The sequence below is a fragment of the Molothrus ater genome, chromosome 2 (assembly GCF_012460135.2).
Source record: "Molothrus ater isolate BHLD 08-10-18 breed brown headed cowbird chromosome 2, BPBGC_Mater_1.1, whole genome shotgun sequence".
NCBI classification, from domain to species: domain Eukaryota; kingdom Metazoa; phylum Chordata; class Aves; order Passeriformes; family Icteridae; genus Molothrus; species Molothrus ater.
Window position 1 is genome coordinate 8,090,054 of NC_050479.2, and position 12,901 is coordinate 8,102,954.

At 39.7% G+C, this 12,901-nt stretch overlaps 1 protein-coding gene across 1 annotated transcript in view; it reads left to right on the top strand.

The window, feature by feature from the left end:
• The first annotated feature begins 262 nt into the window (after nt 1–262).
• MED14 (mediator complex subunit 14) overlaps nt 263–12,901 on the top strand; it is a 34,672-nt gene continuing 22,033 nt past the window's right edge. Inside the window, exons 1-9 of the mRNA XM_036381920.1 lie at nt 263–453; nt 1,779–1,805; nt 6,138–6,243; nt 6,842–7,015; nt 7,438–7,567; nt 9,269–9,397; nt 9,762–9,869; nt 10,728–10,860; nt 11,389–11,539. Of these exons, the coding sequence (XP_036237813.1) occupies nt 278–453; nt 1,779–1,805; nt 6,138–6,243; nt 6,842–7,015; nt 7,438–7,567; nt 9,269–9,397; nt 9,762–9,869; nt 10,728–10,860; nt 11,389–11,539 (1,134 nt within the window). The 5' untranslated portion in view covers nt 263–277. The remainder of the gene's footprint in view (nt 454–1,778; nt 1,806–6,137; nt 6,244–6,841; nt 7,016–7,437; nt 7,568–9,268; nt 9,398–9,761; nt 9,870–10,727; nt 10,861–11,388; nt 11,540–12,901) is intronic.

The window sequence follows — 12,901 nt, forward strand, 5'->3', positions numbered from 1 at the left end:
CTCGTGTCCCTCTGTCCCGCCTCTGTCCCCCCGTCCCGCTGCCCCCGCCCCGCCCGCGCTTCCCGGAAAGGGTCCCCTTTCGCTTCCGGTCCCGTGCCCCATCATGGCGGCGGCCCCTGCGCCCGGCGGGCTCTGAGCGCTGCGGAGCCGCCCCGCTCCCGCCGCCCCTTCCCCGCTCCGTCCGTGCGGGGCGAGCCGGGCGCGGTGCCGGCGCCGCCGGGAGCCGTTCCCGGGCTGCCGCGCGGCTCCTGCCCGGGGCCGAGGCGCCGCCGCCGCCATGGCGCCGGTGCAGCTGGAGAGCGCCCAGCTGGTGCCGGCCGGCCCCGCGTCAGCCCCGGCCCCGCCGGCCCCCGGTGCTGTGACAGCCGCCGCCAGCCCCGGCTACCGCCTCAGCACCCTCATCGAGTTCCTCCTGCACCGCACCTACGCCGAGCTCACCGTGCTGGCCGACCTGTGAGTGCCGCGGATCCCTCCGTGCCCGGCTGGCCGTGCCGCCTCGCAGCATCCCGGGAGGATGCGGAGGCCTGGCCAGATCTGTCCCGGAGCTCATCCGAGGCTGGAGTGGGGGGAGGTGGTCGCGATTTCCCATTCATAAAATGATTTGGTTTTGAAGGGACCTTAAAGATCACCCAGTTCCAGCCCCCTGCCATGGGAAGGGACACCTTCCCCTAGCCCTGGTTGCTCTGAGTCCCATCCAGCCTGGCCTTGAACACTGCCAGGGATGGGGCATCCACAGCTTCTCTGGGCAGCCTGTGCCAGTGCCTCACCAGCCGATCAGGGAAGAATTTTTTCCTGATATCTAACCTAAACTTAGTCTTTTTCCATTTGAACCCATTCCCCGTTGTCGTCCTCTCATAAATACCCTTGTCCATCCTCCCACCTGGGGAGATGCCTGTGCAGGCAGGTCGGTCTCTGCATCAGGCTGTGTCCAGGGGCACAGTGAAAGCTCTGAGTGATCTGTCATAAACAGAGAAAATGGCTCTGAGAACTGAGAGCAGCTGCAGATTGGCTGCTTATGCTTAAGTTTGCCCCCAAGTTACTGCCAAAAAACCCCAACTGGAGTGCTGGTACTGATATAAAAAATGTGAAACTAGAATGTCTGAAACGGAGATATTTTCAGATGCTGCAACTCCTTGACTTACCTCAGTAGTTTTTAAAATACCATTTGATTATTTTTGGGAAATAAGTTATTTACATTTACTTAATGATTTGCTGTGCTGATGTTGTTGCGTTTGAAGTGGCAAAACAAAGGGATGTTTTTGGGCCAAGAAAAACTCCACTGAAAGCATTTGGACTCTGAATAAACCTGTTTCCCTTTTACTTTGTTTAACTGTAGAGGTTCTTGTGGGGAAGCTGTGTTTTTCAAGAAGTGACATACAGAACAAATGGGAAAAGAGAGGTATAGCTCTTGTACAGTACCATGTCTGGTGCAAACAGAAGTTTGCCTGGTGTGAGTTAAAGAATGTTCAAACTCTGGAAAGGACAAGGAATTTTAGACTTTTAGTTTGCTTTGAAAAAACTTCCAAAATATCAGACAAGAAGTCCCTTCTGTATGTTTATGGTGTGTGTAGAGTGACTGATCTCAGCAGCCTTCATCAAACTTTTCAGTTAATTTGAGTAGTTCCAGTGTTTTAGTGACAGGTGACCCATGGTGTTATTTTGTATATACTTTGTAATTGTGTAGAAGTTCCTGTAACTGAAAGTGTCTAACAAAATTTCTGGACTGTAATAGAATGATATATAATCCATCTTCTTTTTTCCCCCTCTCTTTCATATAGATTACCAAGAAAGACTGATATGGAAAGGTGAGTTATGATAAGAGAATCTGTAATGTATGTTAAAATACAGAACTTGTTTGGGATGTTAATGTTAATATACTGTTGCTTAAATAAAATCTTTTTCATGTAGTTTTAGATTTTTTGCAAGAAAATAAACTTTGTCTGTCTTGCTGTCGTTACATAGTTTCAAGATTTTTCTCAGCATCCTGTCAATATTGGATTTTGTTGGTGTTTGGGTTTATAGATTTTTGGGGTTTTTTTGTTGCTGTTATAATAGGTGAACTCTGCTAAGGGTGTTTTTCTCTTCATGAATCTTGAAGCAATGAATTGACAGTAAAGCTGATGTGAAAGGGAACTTTAGAATTTAATAGATTCTAGTTAGTGTGATAAAGAAATGTTTTCTTCAGAAGAAACAGTTCAACAATGACAACAAGGTAAAAAACCCTTTTTCTGCATTTTTCCATGTTACTTGGTCTTTCTTATCATGAACAGTTTTCTGCTCCTGTTCTATGTGGTTTTGAAGTGTGAAAATTATTAGAGAGCAAATGTAAGAGACCAGAACAGCATCCTGCTCAGATGAAAAAAATCCATTTACTTTTCTGTTTCTCATAATAAATGTTATGAAACTTGTCAGAATATTGCTCCCTTTATTTAACATGTTAATTGACTTACATTTTAGATATAGGAGCTATGATGTTTCTAAGAATCTTAATAAAGAATTCTGTGTACCAGGGTGATCATTAATTATTATCTCAAACCTTCCAAAACTCTCATAACATGTGGAATTAATTCCATTTTCATGGGATAACCTGGAATGATTACTTGTACCCATTTTCCTTTAGCATACTATTTTATTAAGAGAAACAGTGTGGGTTTTGATTTGGTTTAGTTTGGATTTTTAATTATCACAGTATTTACTGAAGAAATTACTTCTGACCTGGGTCCAGAGCTCCCTTGTACTCATGGGCAGGCTTTTCCCATCTAGATATTTAGCATTTCTAGGTAAAGTTGGATTCTAATTTGTTGGGCAACAACAAAGGGTGTGGGGTAACCACTTAAATCCTAATGGGTTAGAGAAGAGAAAATAAGACAGCCTTCAATGTACAAAAAATGTCCTACATCTGAAATTGTCTTGAAATTAAATGTTCACATCCTTGTTAGCTTTGACTTAGAACTCCTCTTGGTGAATTGGATTTCCAGCTCTTGGAGGAGTTCATCTGTAGGAACGTGGCTTAATTATCCATATTTTCTCTAGCTTTGAGACTCTGATGGATTCTCTAGTTGGGCTTCAAGCTGTTTCTTGGAGCTAGAGCCTGATCACATGGCACATACACTTTGGTGAAAATGTGGTGGTGTTATCCTCTAATAAAGCTCACATAAAATATAAATTCTGTACTACAATGCTATTTGAAAGATGCTGGGATAAGAAAAACTGATGAGAAATTATGCATCATGGTATAATATAGTGCTTTTTTTTCCAGGGTCATTTATTAGTTATCAATTGTAGGAATAAATAACTCTTACATGAGAGTGGTTGGATTAAAAAAACCATTAGTACTGTGCTGGAAAATTAATAGTGCTGAGTTGTGGGGGAAATCCAGGGGCTTTCTTCTTGGTAATGGAGACTGAGTTTTGCACAGTATTGTTATCATTCTCTGGATGACCTACTTCAGTCTTTGACCACACTGTGTTTGTTTATTTTCCTCACATCTAACTAGTTTTTCACTGGTTTAGTTTGTAGCTGTTGTACCTTGGCCTTTTGCACTTCTGAAAAGTGTCTGGTTCCATCTTCCCTACAATACCCTTTAGATACTTGAAGATGTCAGTAGGATCTTGCCACAGCCTTTTCTTCTTAAGCAGGAGCAAATGCAGCTTCCCCAGCCCATCCTTGTATTCCACATGTTTTCTGTGAATGTAAATCCATCTTCTGATCTCCCCTTGATCACAGAGCAGTTCATCCTGCAGAAGATAGTTTATTGATCAGGGGTGGTTTGCCTTTGGCAAATTTCTGATGATTGTTTCCAGTTTAATTTCATGCTTGGTGTTTATCAGGACATAGCTTAGAGATAGATTTGTCCTATGAAATTTTTTCTGAACTGAACTTAGGCCAAGTGACCTATAGGTCCCCAGATCCTCCTTTGCCCTCTTGAAGAAGGACATGGTGCTTGCCTTTTTGCTGTCATCAAGACCTTTGATCACTGTGGGTTTTGAAAATGATAGAGAGCATCTTTACAGTGGCATGGATCAGCTCCCTCAGAATCCTTGGATGAAACCCATCTACTCCAATGGATTTTTTTATGTCAAGCTTGCTTAAGTGGTCCTTAACTGTTTTAATTCTACTGTAGCTAATGCTTTACTCCCCAGACTCAGGCATTAGTCTGAAGGATCTTAAACCTGAGATCCAAATTTAGCAGTGAAGACCAAGGGTAAAAAATGCACTGAGCAACAGAGTTGTTAAAAAAAATTTTAATTTTTGTTTCTTGATCTTCTTTCCTGAAGTTTCATCTTCCTTGAATGTTTATTTTTGTGTAGCCCAGCATGAGGTCATGTACCTATAATGAAATGCAATGTAGCAAATTTGAAGGCCTTTATGTTTTATTAGAGAAGTAGGTTCCCAATGCAGTTGTCATTCAGGGATGATGGAGCTGGTTCTGGAAGCAGGGTTCTGTCAAATCAAAGTAACAAATCTTCTCTAACTTCATTTAAGTGGTATTAGTGGAACAGTTACCAGAATACTCTGTCTAGATATGTCAGTCATTTTCATTATTAAATTGTTGTGCTTTTTGGGAGCTTTTTTTTAAAATTTCTTTTCAGTCACAGAACATCAATTCGAATTTTTCCTGCTATTGTGCTGCTTTCACCATAGATGTTTGACATAACTACTGGATTTTAGCAACTTCTATGTGGAGTTCATCTGAGAGATTAGATTGCTGGCTTTCTAAAGTCTCACTGTAGTCATCTTTCAAATCTCATAAAGTTTTCCTGAATCTTTCAAAATTCTCAACATATTGTTTTCATAGTGTGGTTACTGTTAGAGCAATGTGTACGTATAGCAGCTTGTCCACCACTTGAGATCTTAATATCAGGCTGAATGCCATTCCAAAACATGTGCTCTAGAACACAGAGACATTACTGGCTTAATGCCCAAGTCATTGGATGAGGTTCACAGTATGTAATGGAAGAAACAGGACCAGATGGTATTAGTTGTGCTTCTGGCCTTACATGTTCATCTGCTACAAGCAGATAATGCTTGCACAGAAGAGTTAGCCTCATTACAACCAGCCCTTTCAGCAGAATCAGGCTCTTTTTGTGTTATGAGTTTGTGTTTTACAGATTGGGATCAGAAGGAGATGCAGCTTTTGTTTTGTAGAGGCCAATATCTTATGCACTAATTAATGTTCTTTTTGTCCAAATGCTTCTGTTGCTTCAGAAAACCATATCAGGAAAACAGCTTAGGTTTGGGTTTTTTTCCAAACTAAGTAGAAAATCATGGTGAAATTAGTAAACTGAACACATAGAAGGAGGGGAAAACCTCTATAAAGTGTTGATGAAGTGGTATTTCAGAGTGTATGGTACTACAGATCTACACAGTAGATCTGTGTCTTCTCTGATGCATCTCCAGTGTAGATCTGTAATAAAGCATGAAAATCTTCATGTGCCCCTATTGCATTCTCTTTTACAAAAATTAGCTCTGAAGACATGCAGACATACACTCCTTCATTTTGACTGTACAAAAATGGTGGGGGGAATATTGAGAGTCAGTAAGTTCTTACCTTAATTTCTTTGCAAGGAGGGAATGGAAAGCAAAGTTAAAGGATGGGGTTTTTGTGGTCTTCCCCACCACCACCCTATTTCCATATTGTAGCCTACTGTGTAAAGATATTGTAAAAATGCTAGAGTGATATTTTGTTTAGTATCTTATTTATTTATTTATCTATCTATTTATAGTGAATATAAGTGTATTGTTACTGTCAGGTCCTGTAATCCTTGGGTATGTTGCCTACTTTAAACTTAATCTTAAGCCTTGGGGAAATCCTATAAAAGCTGTAAAGATAATTTAGTTGAGCTCACTATGGAATTGTTTCTTTTACAGTCAGTAATTAATTCCTATTAATATGCTTTTTGTTTCACCAGTCAGTCATGATTTGTTAGAATCCATGTATGTTGTTAGGTATTCAAAACAGAGACTTTTTCCCCCCTTTGCTCTTAATCAAACAAGCCACTGCATATTACTGATGCCTGCATTAACGCAATTAAAAGTTATCATTGCAGCTCTTTTTTTAAAATTGTCACACACTTAAATTACAGCTTTATTATATATCTGAACATTGGCTTAATGTACCATTTATTTTTTTCCAGAAAAATAGAGATAGTGCAGTTTGCAAGTCGCACTCGTCAGCTGTTTGTTCGTTTGTTAGCCTTGGTCAAGTGGGCTAATAATGCTGGGAAGGTGGAAAAGTGCGCGGTAAGTTAGACACAGACTAGCACGAAACAGGCTCTGAGGGATATTGCTGCACCCTGACTTCTTCCTACTACAGAAATTTTAAAAAATATTCCTGTTTAGGAATTGTATAATCTTGTTATTTAACAGGTCGTATTCCCAAAAACTCATCAGCGGCATAAAATGAAAGGCTTTTCTGCACATAATGTCAGGAGTGATTTGGGTTAAGATAACAGGACAGGGAAGATGGTGATCTGAGTGTGTTAGTTCTTTTTATCACTTTCATCCTGATCTTGGATAAATAAGAATAAAGTCCAGAATGTTGCAGAAAAACAAGCCCCTACTGATTACAAACAAGTATGGTTGCATTCCAGTAGCAATCAGCAGATAAAGAGCTGTGAGCTGTACAGATCCCCCACAGCAGCAGGAAAGGCATGTGGATTTTAAGTGAGTGTCCTTGCATGTGAATGTAAGCAGTGGTCAGAATATTCATTCTTTCTTTGTTTTGTAAATGCAGTTACTTGAATTGGAAGTGACAGATAAACTAAATATAAAGGGCCATTGATTTGTGCATTTTTTTAATTTGCTTCTTTTTTTTTTTTAAACTCCTTGTCCTCTGCAGATGATATCCAGTTTCTTAGATCAGCAAGCCATCCTGTTTGTGGACACTGCTGATCGTCTGGCATCTCTGGCTCGAGATGCTTTAGTTCATGCCCGGCTGCCCAGCTTTGCCATCCCATATGCAATTGATGTTCTGACAACTGGATCCTACCCTCGGCTGCCCACCTGCATTAGGGTGAGTAACTGCCCTGGCTGGGGGGTGTGGGAATCCCCTGGATGGTATCAAATGCACAGTAATCAAACTAATTGTCTGTGTGCAGATGGAGCTGTAGCTCAATACAGGCCTAGTGCCAAGTCTCTGCAGTGTCAGTTTCTCATGCAGAACACTTCCTGTTTGAACAAGTTATGCTCTCCCACTAAAGCATTCCCTCCATTTATTTAGTTCCGCCAAATTCAGTGATTTTATTCAGTGGTCAGTCTTGGGTCAAATGTAATCAGCTAGAAAACAAATCTGAGTGTAAGACATAAACTTCACTGGGTAATGGCCTGTAGTATTTATATTTTCAGACTTCTGGTCTGGTTGGTTTTCACAATTGCTGCAATGAATCTGTTACACGTGTTTGAGGTACATAGACTTGCTTGTGTTTATTGTAACAGGATAAAATAATCCCTCCTGACCCAATAACAAAGAGTGAGAAGCAAACTACACTTCATCAGCTAAACCAGATCCTTCGCCATCGACTGGTGACCACAGATCTCCCTCCACAGCTGGCAAATCTTACAGTAGGTAAGAACTGCAATTATTTCTTGAAGGATACATTATTGCAGGCAGATATAAAACTGCTGTTTTAGCACTAAAGCAAAGCTAAATGATAGCTTAGTTGACAGCATTCAGGATGCTTCATCTCTTAATACTGGGATCCTGTCTCTCTATGACATCAAAACATGTGCTTTTTCCCCCTGTTTGAAAAATGAGAGCACTGATAAAATTGCTGAAATATTGCTTATTTTCAAGAAGAAATCCTGTGCAGGTAATGCCAAAGAGTTTTAGACATTGTCTTGCTCTTTCAGTAAATGTTTTGTGAAAGTCTTTGGGCTACTTCATCTTAATTTAATTTTATAATTAGTTAAAATGTTAGGTCTTTCTGCAGAAACTCTTTGAACTTGAGTTTAAACAAGTCACTCAATGTTGCTTTTTTAAGCTGTTTTGATATTCATGTTCAGGCAGAGAATTTATTCATATTTATGCATGCCTTTTGTTCAGTGGCTCACCACAGTGCAGATCTCTTAAACTGTTTTGAGATCTGTTTTCATTTAGCCCAAACATTAAGACAACCTTTTGTACAGGAAGGATGGCTATAAACTGGACCAGGTTATTGCAGATTCACAGAGAACAGGGTGGGAATGGGCCTAGTCCATGCTTTTAACCAAGACAAGGTTAGCCATTTGTAAACCATTCCCCACAGACCTAGATCAAAGATGTTCCTGAAGAATCTTAGTGCCAGCTTTCTCTAGTCCCTGTGTGAGTGCTTGCAGTATCAGTATTAGAGGTATTTTTGCTAATGGAAGTATATTTGAATGATATATGAATAATATGTCTGAGCTCTTAAGAGTTTTCAGTTAGCTAAACATTTCAATGACTACTATTTTCTGGTTTAGATTGTGGTTTGTTTTAAGAGCATGTCTGGGGTGCTCTTGAAAATTATATTTCTTGAGTTAAATAGTTAAATATTTTGCAGGAATATTGCTAAATGTCTTTAATTGTAAAGGTATATAACATAGTTGGTTAAACGATTGAGAACGTTGACCTGCATGTCAGAGTAAAGACTTGTACTTACTTGTTTGCTCTGCCTCTCATTCTTTTTATGACCTTGCTTGCACAGTTTTAAAGTCCTTGCTCCCAATTTGTGAAACAGATAGTGTTCACAGGTGTGAGGATGCACATGTCAATTAGATAAATAATGTGCATAAACTTTGCTTGTTGTGTATATATAAATTCTGCAAAAGATGATCTTCCTCACATGAAAATGGATTTAAAATATTCTAATATTAAATGAATGCTTTGCAGTGAGATGTGGTTTTGGGGCTGGATTTTAGCCTGGGCTGAGATCCATGTTCTGAATGTCATTTGAGTATTGCTGAAAGCATTCATTGTTGATAGTAGCAAAGAATAGGAATATTTCAGCCAGATGTTTTGTTTGTCAGGCTGGTAGTCAGCTCAGTGTTACTCTGTATTACAGAAGCACAAATGTTAACAAGTTATCAGATTTAACAAGTTAACCTCAGGACAGTTTGTACATCTCTCTATGCTGCTTATTGACATTGGGTCTGTTGCAGACTGTAAAATGTTCACAGTTGCACGGAAACATAAGCAACAGAGCAGAAATGATGGGGAAGTAATCCATTATGAGTGCCAGGAGCTACCACACTGTTACTTTTTAGGCATCTTAGGAGGCTAAGTGAAATAAAACATTCTTGTCTTCCTTAGCCAATGGCCGTGTGAAGTTCCGAGTTGAGGGTGAGTTTGAGGCCACCTTGACAGTGATGGGTGATGACCCTGACATCCCCTGGCGCCTTCTCAAGCTGGAAATTTTGGTTGAAGACAAGGAAACTGGTGGTAAAGAAAAAAAATCAAACCTTTACACTTTGTTTTTAACATGATATTCATCTCTGACACTGTATAAGTCTTGTTTATGCTGGATTTTCTGCGTATCATCACTTAAGAGAATGAAGTTATATGTACTTGTCCTGTTTTGACCTTGCTTTATGGGCTTTTAATACCTTAGCAAAGCTATACAGTGTAGTAAAATGACTGACATTTCCAGAGTAAACCAAGAATTTTCTCATTTTGTTGTAATACCTGATATGGAAATTTCTCGGTACAGTTGTATCTTTTTTATTTTTATTTTATCAATTTTCTGAATTATTTTAAATACCTACTTTCCTGATGGCTAATGTGACTTATTTTTCATTTGCTAAAGATGGTCGAGCCTTGGTTCACAGCATGCAGATCAATTTCATCCATCAGCTGGTCCAGTCCAGGCTGTTTGCTGATGAGAAGCCCCTCCAGGACATGTACAACTGCCTACGTATCCTTCCGAAAGGGGCTTCTGAATTAGGGGTCTAATGCAGCCTTGCTCTTATTAGCTGCAAGTCAGGAAAGATGGATTCCCTGCTAAGCTTGGGGGAAATGTCTGGGCATGAAGTTATGGTGGCCTTGAAGTAAAGGATAGCCTTGGAAGCAGTAATTCTCAGGTGCATGTCAAATTTAATTCTACACACTAAATTAGCAAAGGTGAAGGTGAGGTATTCAAGGCAGCAGGTTGTGTGGTAAGTCAGTGCAGCAGCAGCAGCAGCAGGTAATTTTGGAGATGAAATACAGAGCTGACTTGGAAGTTCTGGGAGTTGGCAGTTCTTGCTACCAAGAACAGCAGTAAAGTGTAGTTGATGAGGGTGTGTTAACTCTATTGTATCTGTGTAAATAATGAGAGAAGATACAGGATGTGCAGTGATTTTCCACTTGGAAAGGGCAGATTGCTTGACAGTGTGAAATGGATTTCAGTGAAAGTCTGTCTGCAAAAAGAATAATGTTTTTTTAGGGTGACCATGGGAGATTGGGTTAGTGGTAACTATAGGGTGAGTGGAATTTCTGTTAGTAATCATCTTTTCAGTAAAAGATGATGACAACCAGAAATCTGTAAAACTGGGCTGTGACTGTCCTGTCCATCAATCTGTGCTAGGTTAGAGTTTAGAAAACCACAAAAATAAACCCCTTTGAGAAATACTTGTGCTGTTTATATGTCTTTATCTCTGGATTAGTGGTAGTGTTTTCAGACAGCATCTTATGTGGCTTAGATGACAGAAGGTTTGATGCAGTTTACAGAAACAGGTGTGTGTAGTACACAGACTTCCTGGACATCTTGTATTTCCTTAGCTCCATGCATTAGACTCCTTCTGCCTGGCTCTTCAGCTGGAAGTCCTGCATTCACAAACACTAATGCTGATCCGAGAGCGCTGGGGTGACCTTGTGCAAGTGGAGCGGTACCATGCAGGGAAATGTCTCTCACTCTCTGTTTGGAAGTAAGTTCATTTCAAAAGGACTGTTAACAAACAATAAATGAAATAACAGGAGGGATTATATTTACCAAGCTTGAGTCATAATTTTCAGAATTGTACTTTCTTTTTGATGTGAGACTACTAAATTCTTGTAATTAAGTACCTACATGTGTTACATGATTTGCAAATTAATGTACAGAAGAGCAGTGGATGCAGTTATGAATGAGTTTGTATTTACACAGATACCTAAAAATTGATTAGATCTGTCAGGCTTCTACTGTATTTATTGCTTGACTTGCACTAGATAAAATTTTAAAAAGCAATCCGAGTACACTTCTGATGGTGTTAAATTTGCAGTCATCTAAAATTCTTCATGTAGTTACAGTTTACCAACAGTTCTGCTTTAAAATGTCATCTGAAACAAATGCCTTTTTCAGTTCAGCTGGCATAATGTTGTTTTTAACCAGAGCACACAGAATCAAGGTTTAGCTACTGAAAAACATATTTTCTGTTCTTCCAGTTGCATGGTTTAATTATTCTATTTATTTTAAGTCAACAGGTACTTGGCAGGAAAACAGGGACTGCATCTGTCCATAAGGTCACTATAAAAATTGATGAAACTGATGTCTCAAAACCCTTACAAATATCTCATGAGCCTCCACTGCCAGCCTGTGATTCCAAACTGATAGAAAGAGCCATGAAGGTAAAGGTTTGCTTTGCAGGAGGCATCTAATATTGTGAATCAAAAACTCAACTACTTTACACTGTCAGTCTGTTCAACTTTGATTCTATTTAAGAAGCTGTTTCTAAGATTTCTAGTAAGCAGTTACTGTAGGTTGTGTAATGTTTATGTGAGGACCTCAAATTGTTGTTACAAATTATTGGCCTTGACTTAATCTTAAAAATTGCACCTACTTCACAGTGCATTATACCACTTGTGAGATGGAATGCTGAGGCTGGGGGGAAACAACAGCAACGTATCAGTTACTATTAGGGTTTGGCTTGAAATGCTTTTTAGAGACACAGTTCCTCCCTTTCCTGTCTTGGAGCTCCTTTGAAAATCAGCTTCCCCTTATCACTGGAGTTGGCTCCCTAGCAGTGCTATGCACTTTAGAAAATCTTACATTATGATTTGGAAATCTTGTCCTGAAGAGCTCATGTGGTTTGTTTGTTACAAGTGTTAGGTGAAACTTGGTTTTACATTATCACTAACCAGATTATATCATGTGGTTTATCTGAATGTTCAAATTCCTGTATTTTAAAGGTGGGATTGTTGCAATGATTCAAAATGAGTAACTGCAGTCAACTTCCTACTTGGATCATGCTTCACTGGGGATAATTCTAGATGTAGGTTAAAGATAGTTAAGAAAAACTGCATTCTGGGTATCATAATAAATCCTCTGTAAGTCCTTCAGCAAATGTGGCTGTGATATATCAGAATGTCTGTCATTATTTCTTTCAGTGTTTGGGTTTAGGAGAGTTGGTAAACTGGAGTGAATGGGGTAGTCTTCATACTTTCAGTAGAGTTTTTCCACAGGGAGAAGCTCCCCAGCTCAGATCTTTCACCTGTCACTTCCTCCTGATGGTATCCTCCCCCTCCTGTACATACTTTGTGTTTCAGCCTCTTGGCCCATCACGTTACCAGTGCTGACAGACAAGTCTGTATGGTGAATGTCAAGAACTACCAAGGTTTCAGCTACAGATGGATGTGGGAAGCCTAGTGAAGCATGGTAGCCTTCTACTCTCCTTCTAGAGTAGGAATTCTACTGTTAGTATAGTAAATATATACTACATTTACTAATTCAGCTACTAAATATAGGGTTGATTTAGTGAAGATGCTGTATTTATGTGTAAATCTAAGAACATACTCTTTATTTTCAGCATCTGCTGAAGATCCCCTGGAGCTGACACAATCTAAGCTCACTGAATCAAGTCTGCAGCCTGTAAATTAAGATATGAGGCCCCTGTAAATTTGAGATGTATCAAAGTTAATGCTGTCCCCCTTTATGAGGACTTGCTTAGAAAAATTATCAGCTGTGGTAAATACAGTGCTGTTGTAGTGTTT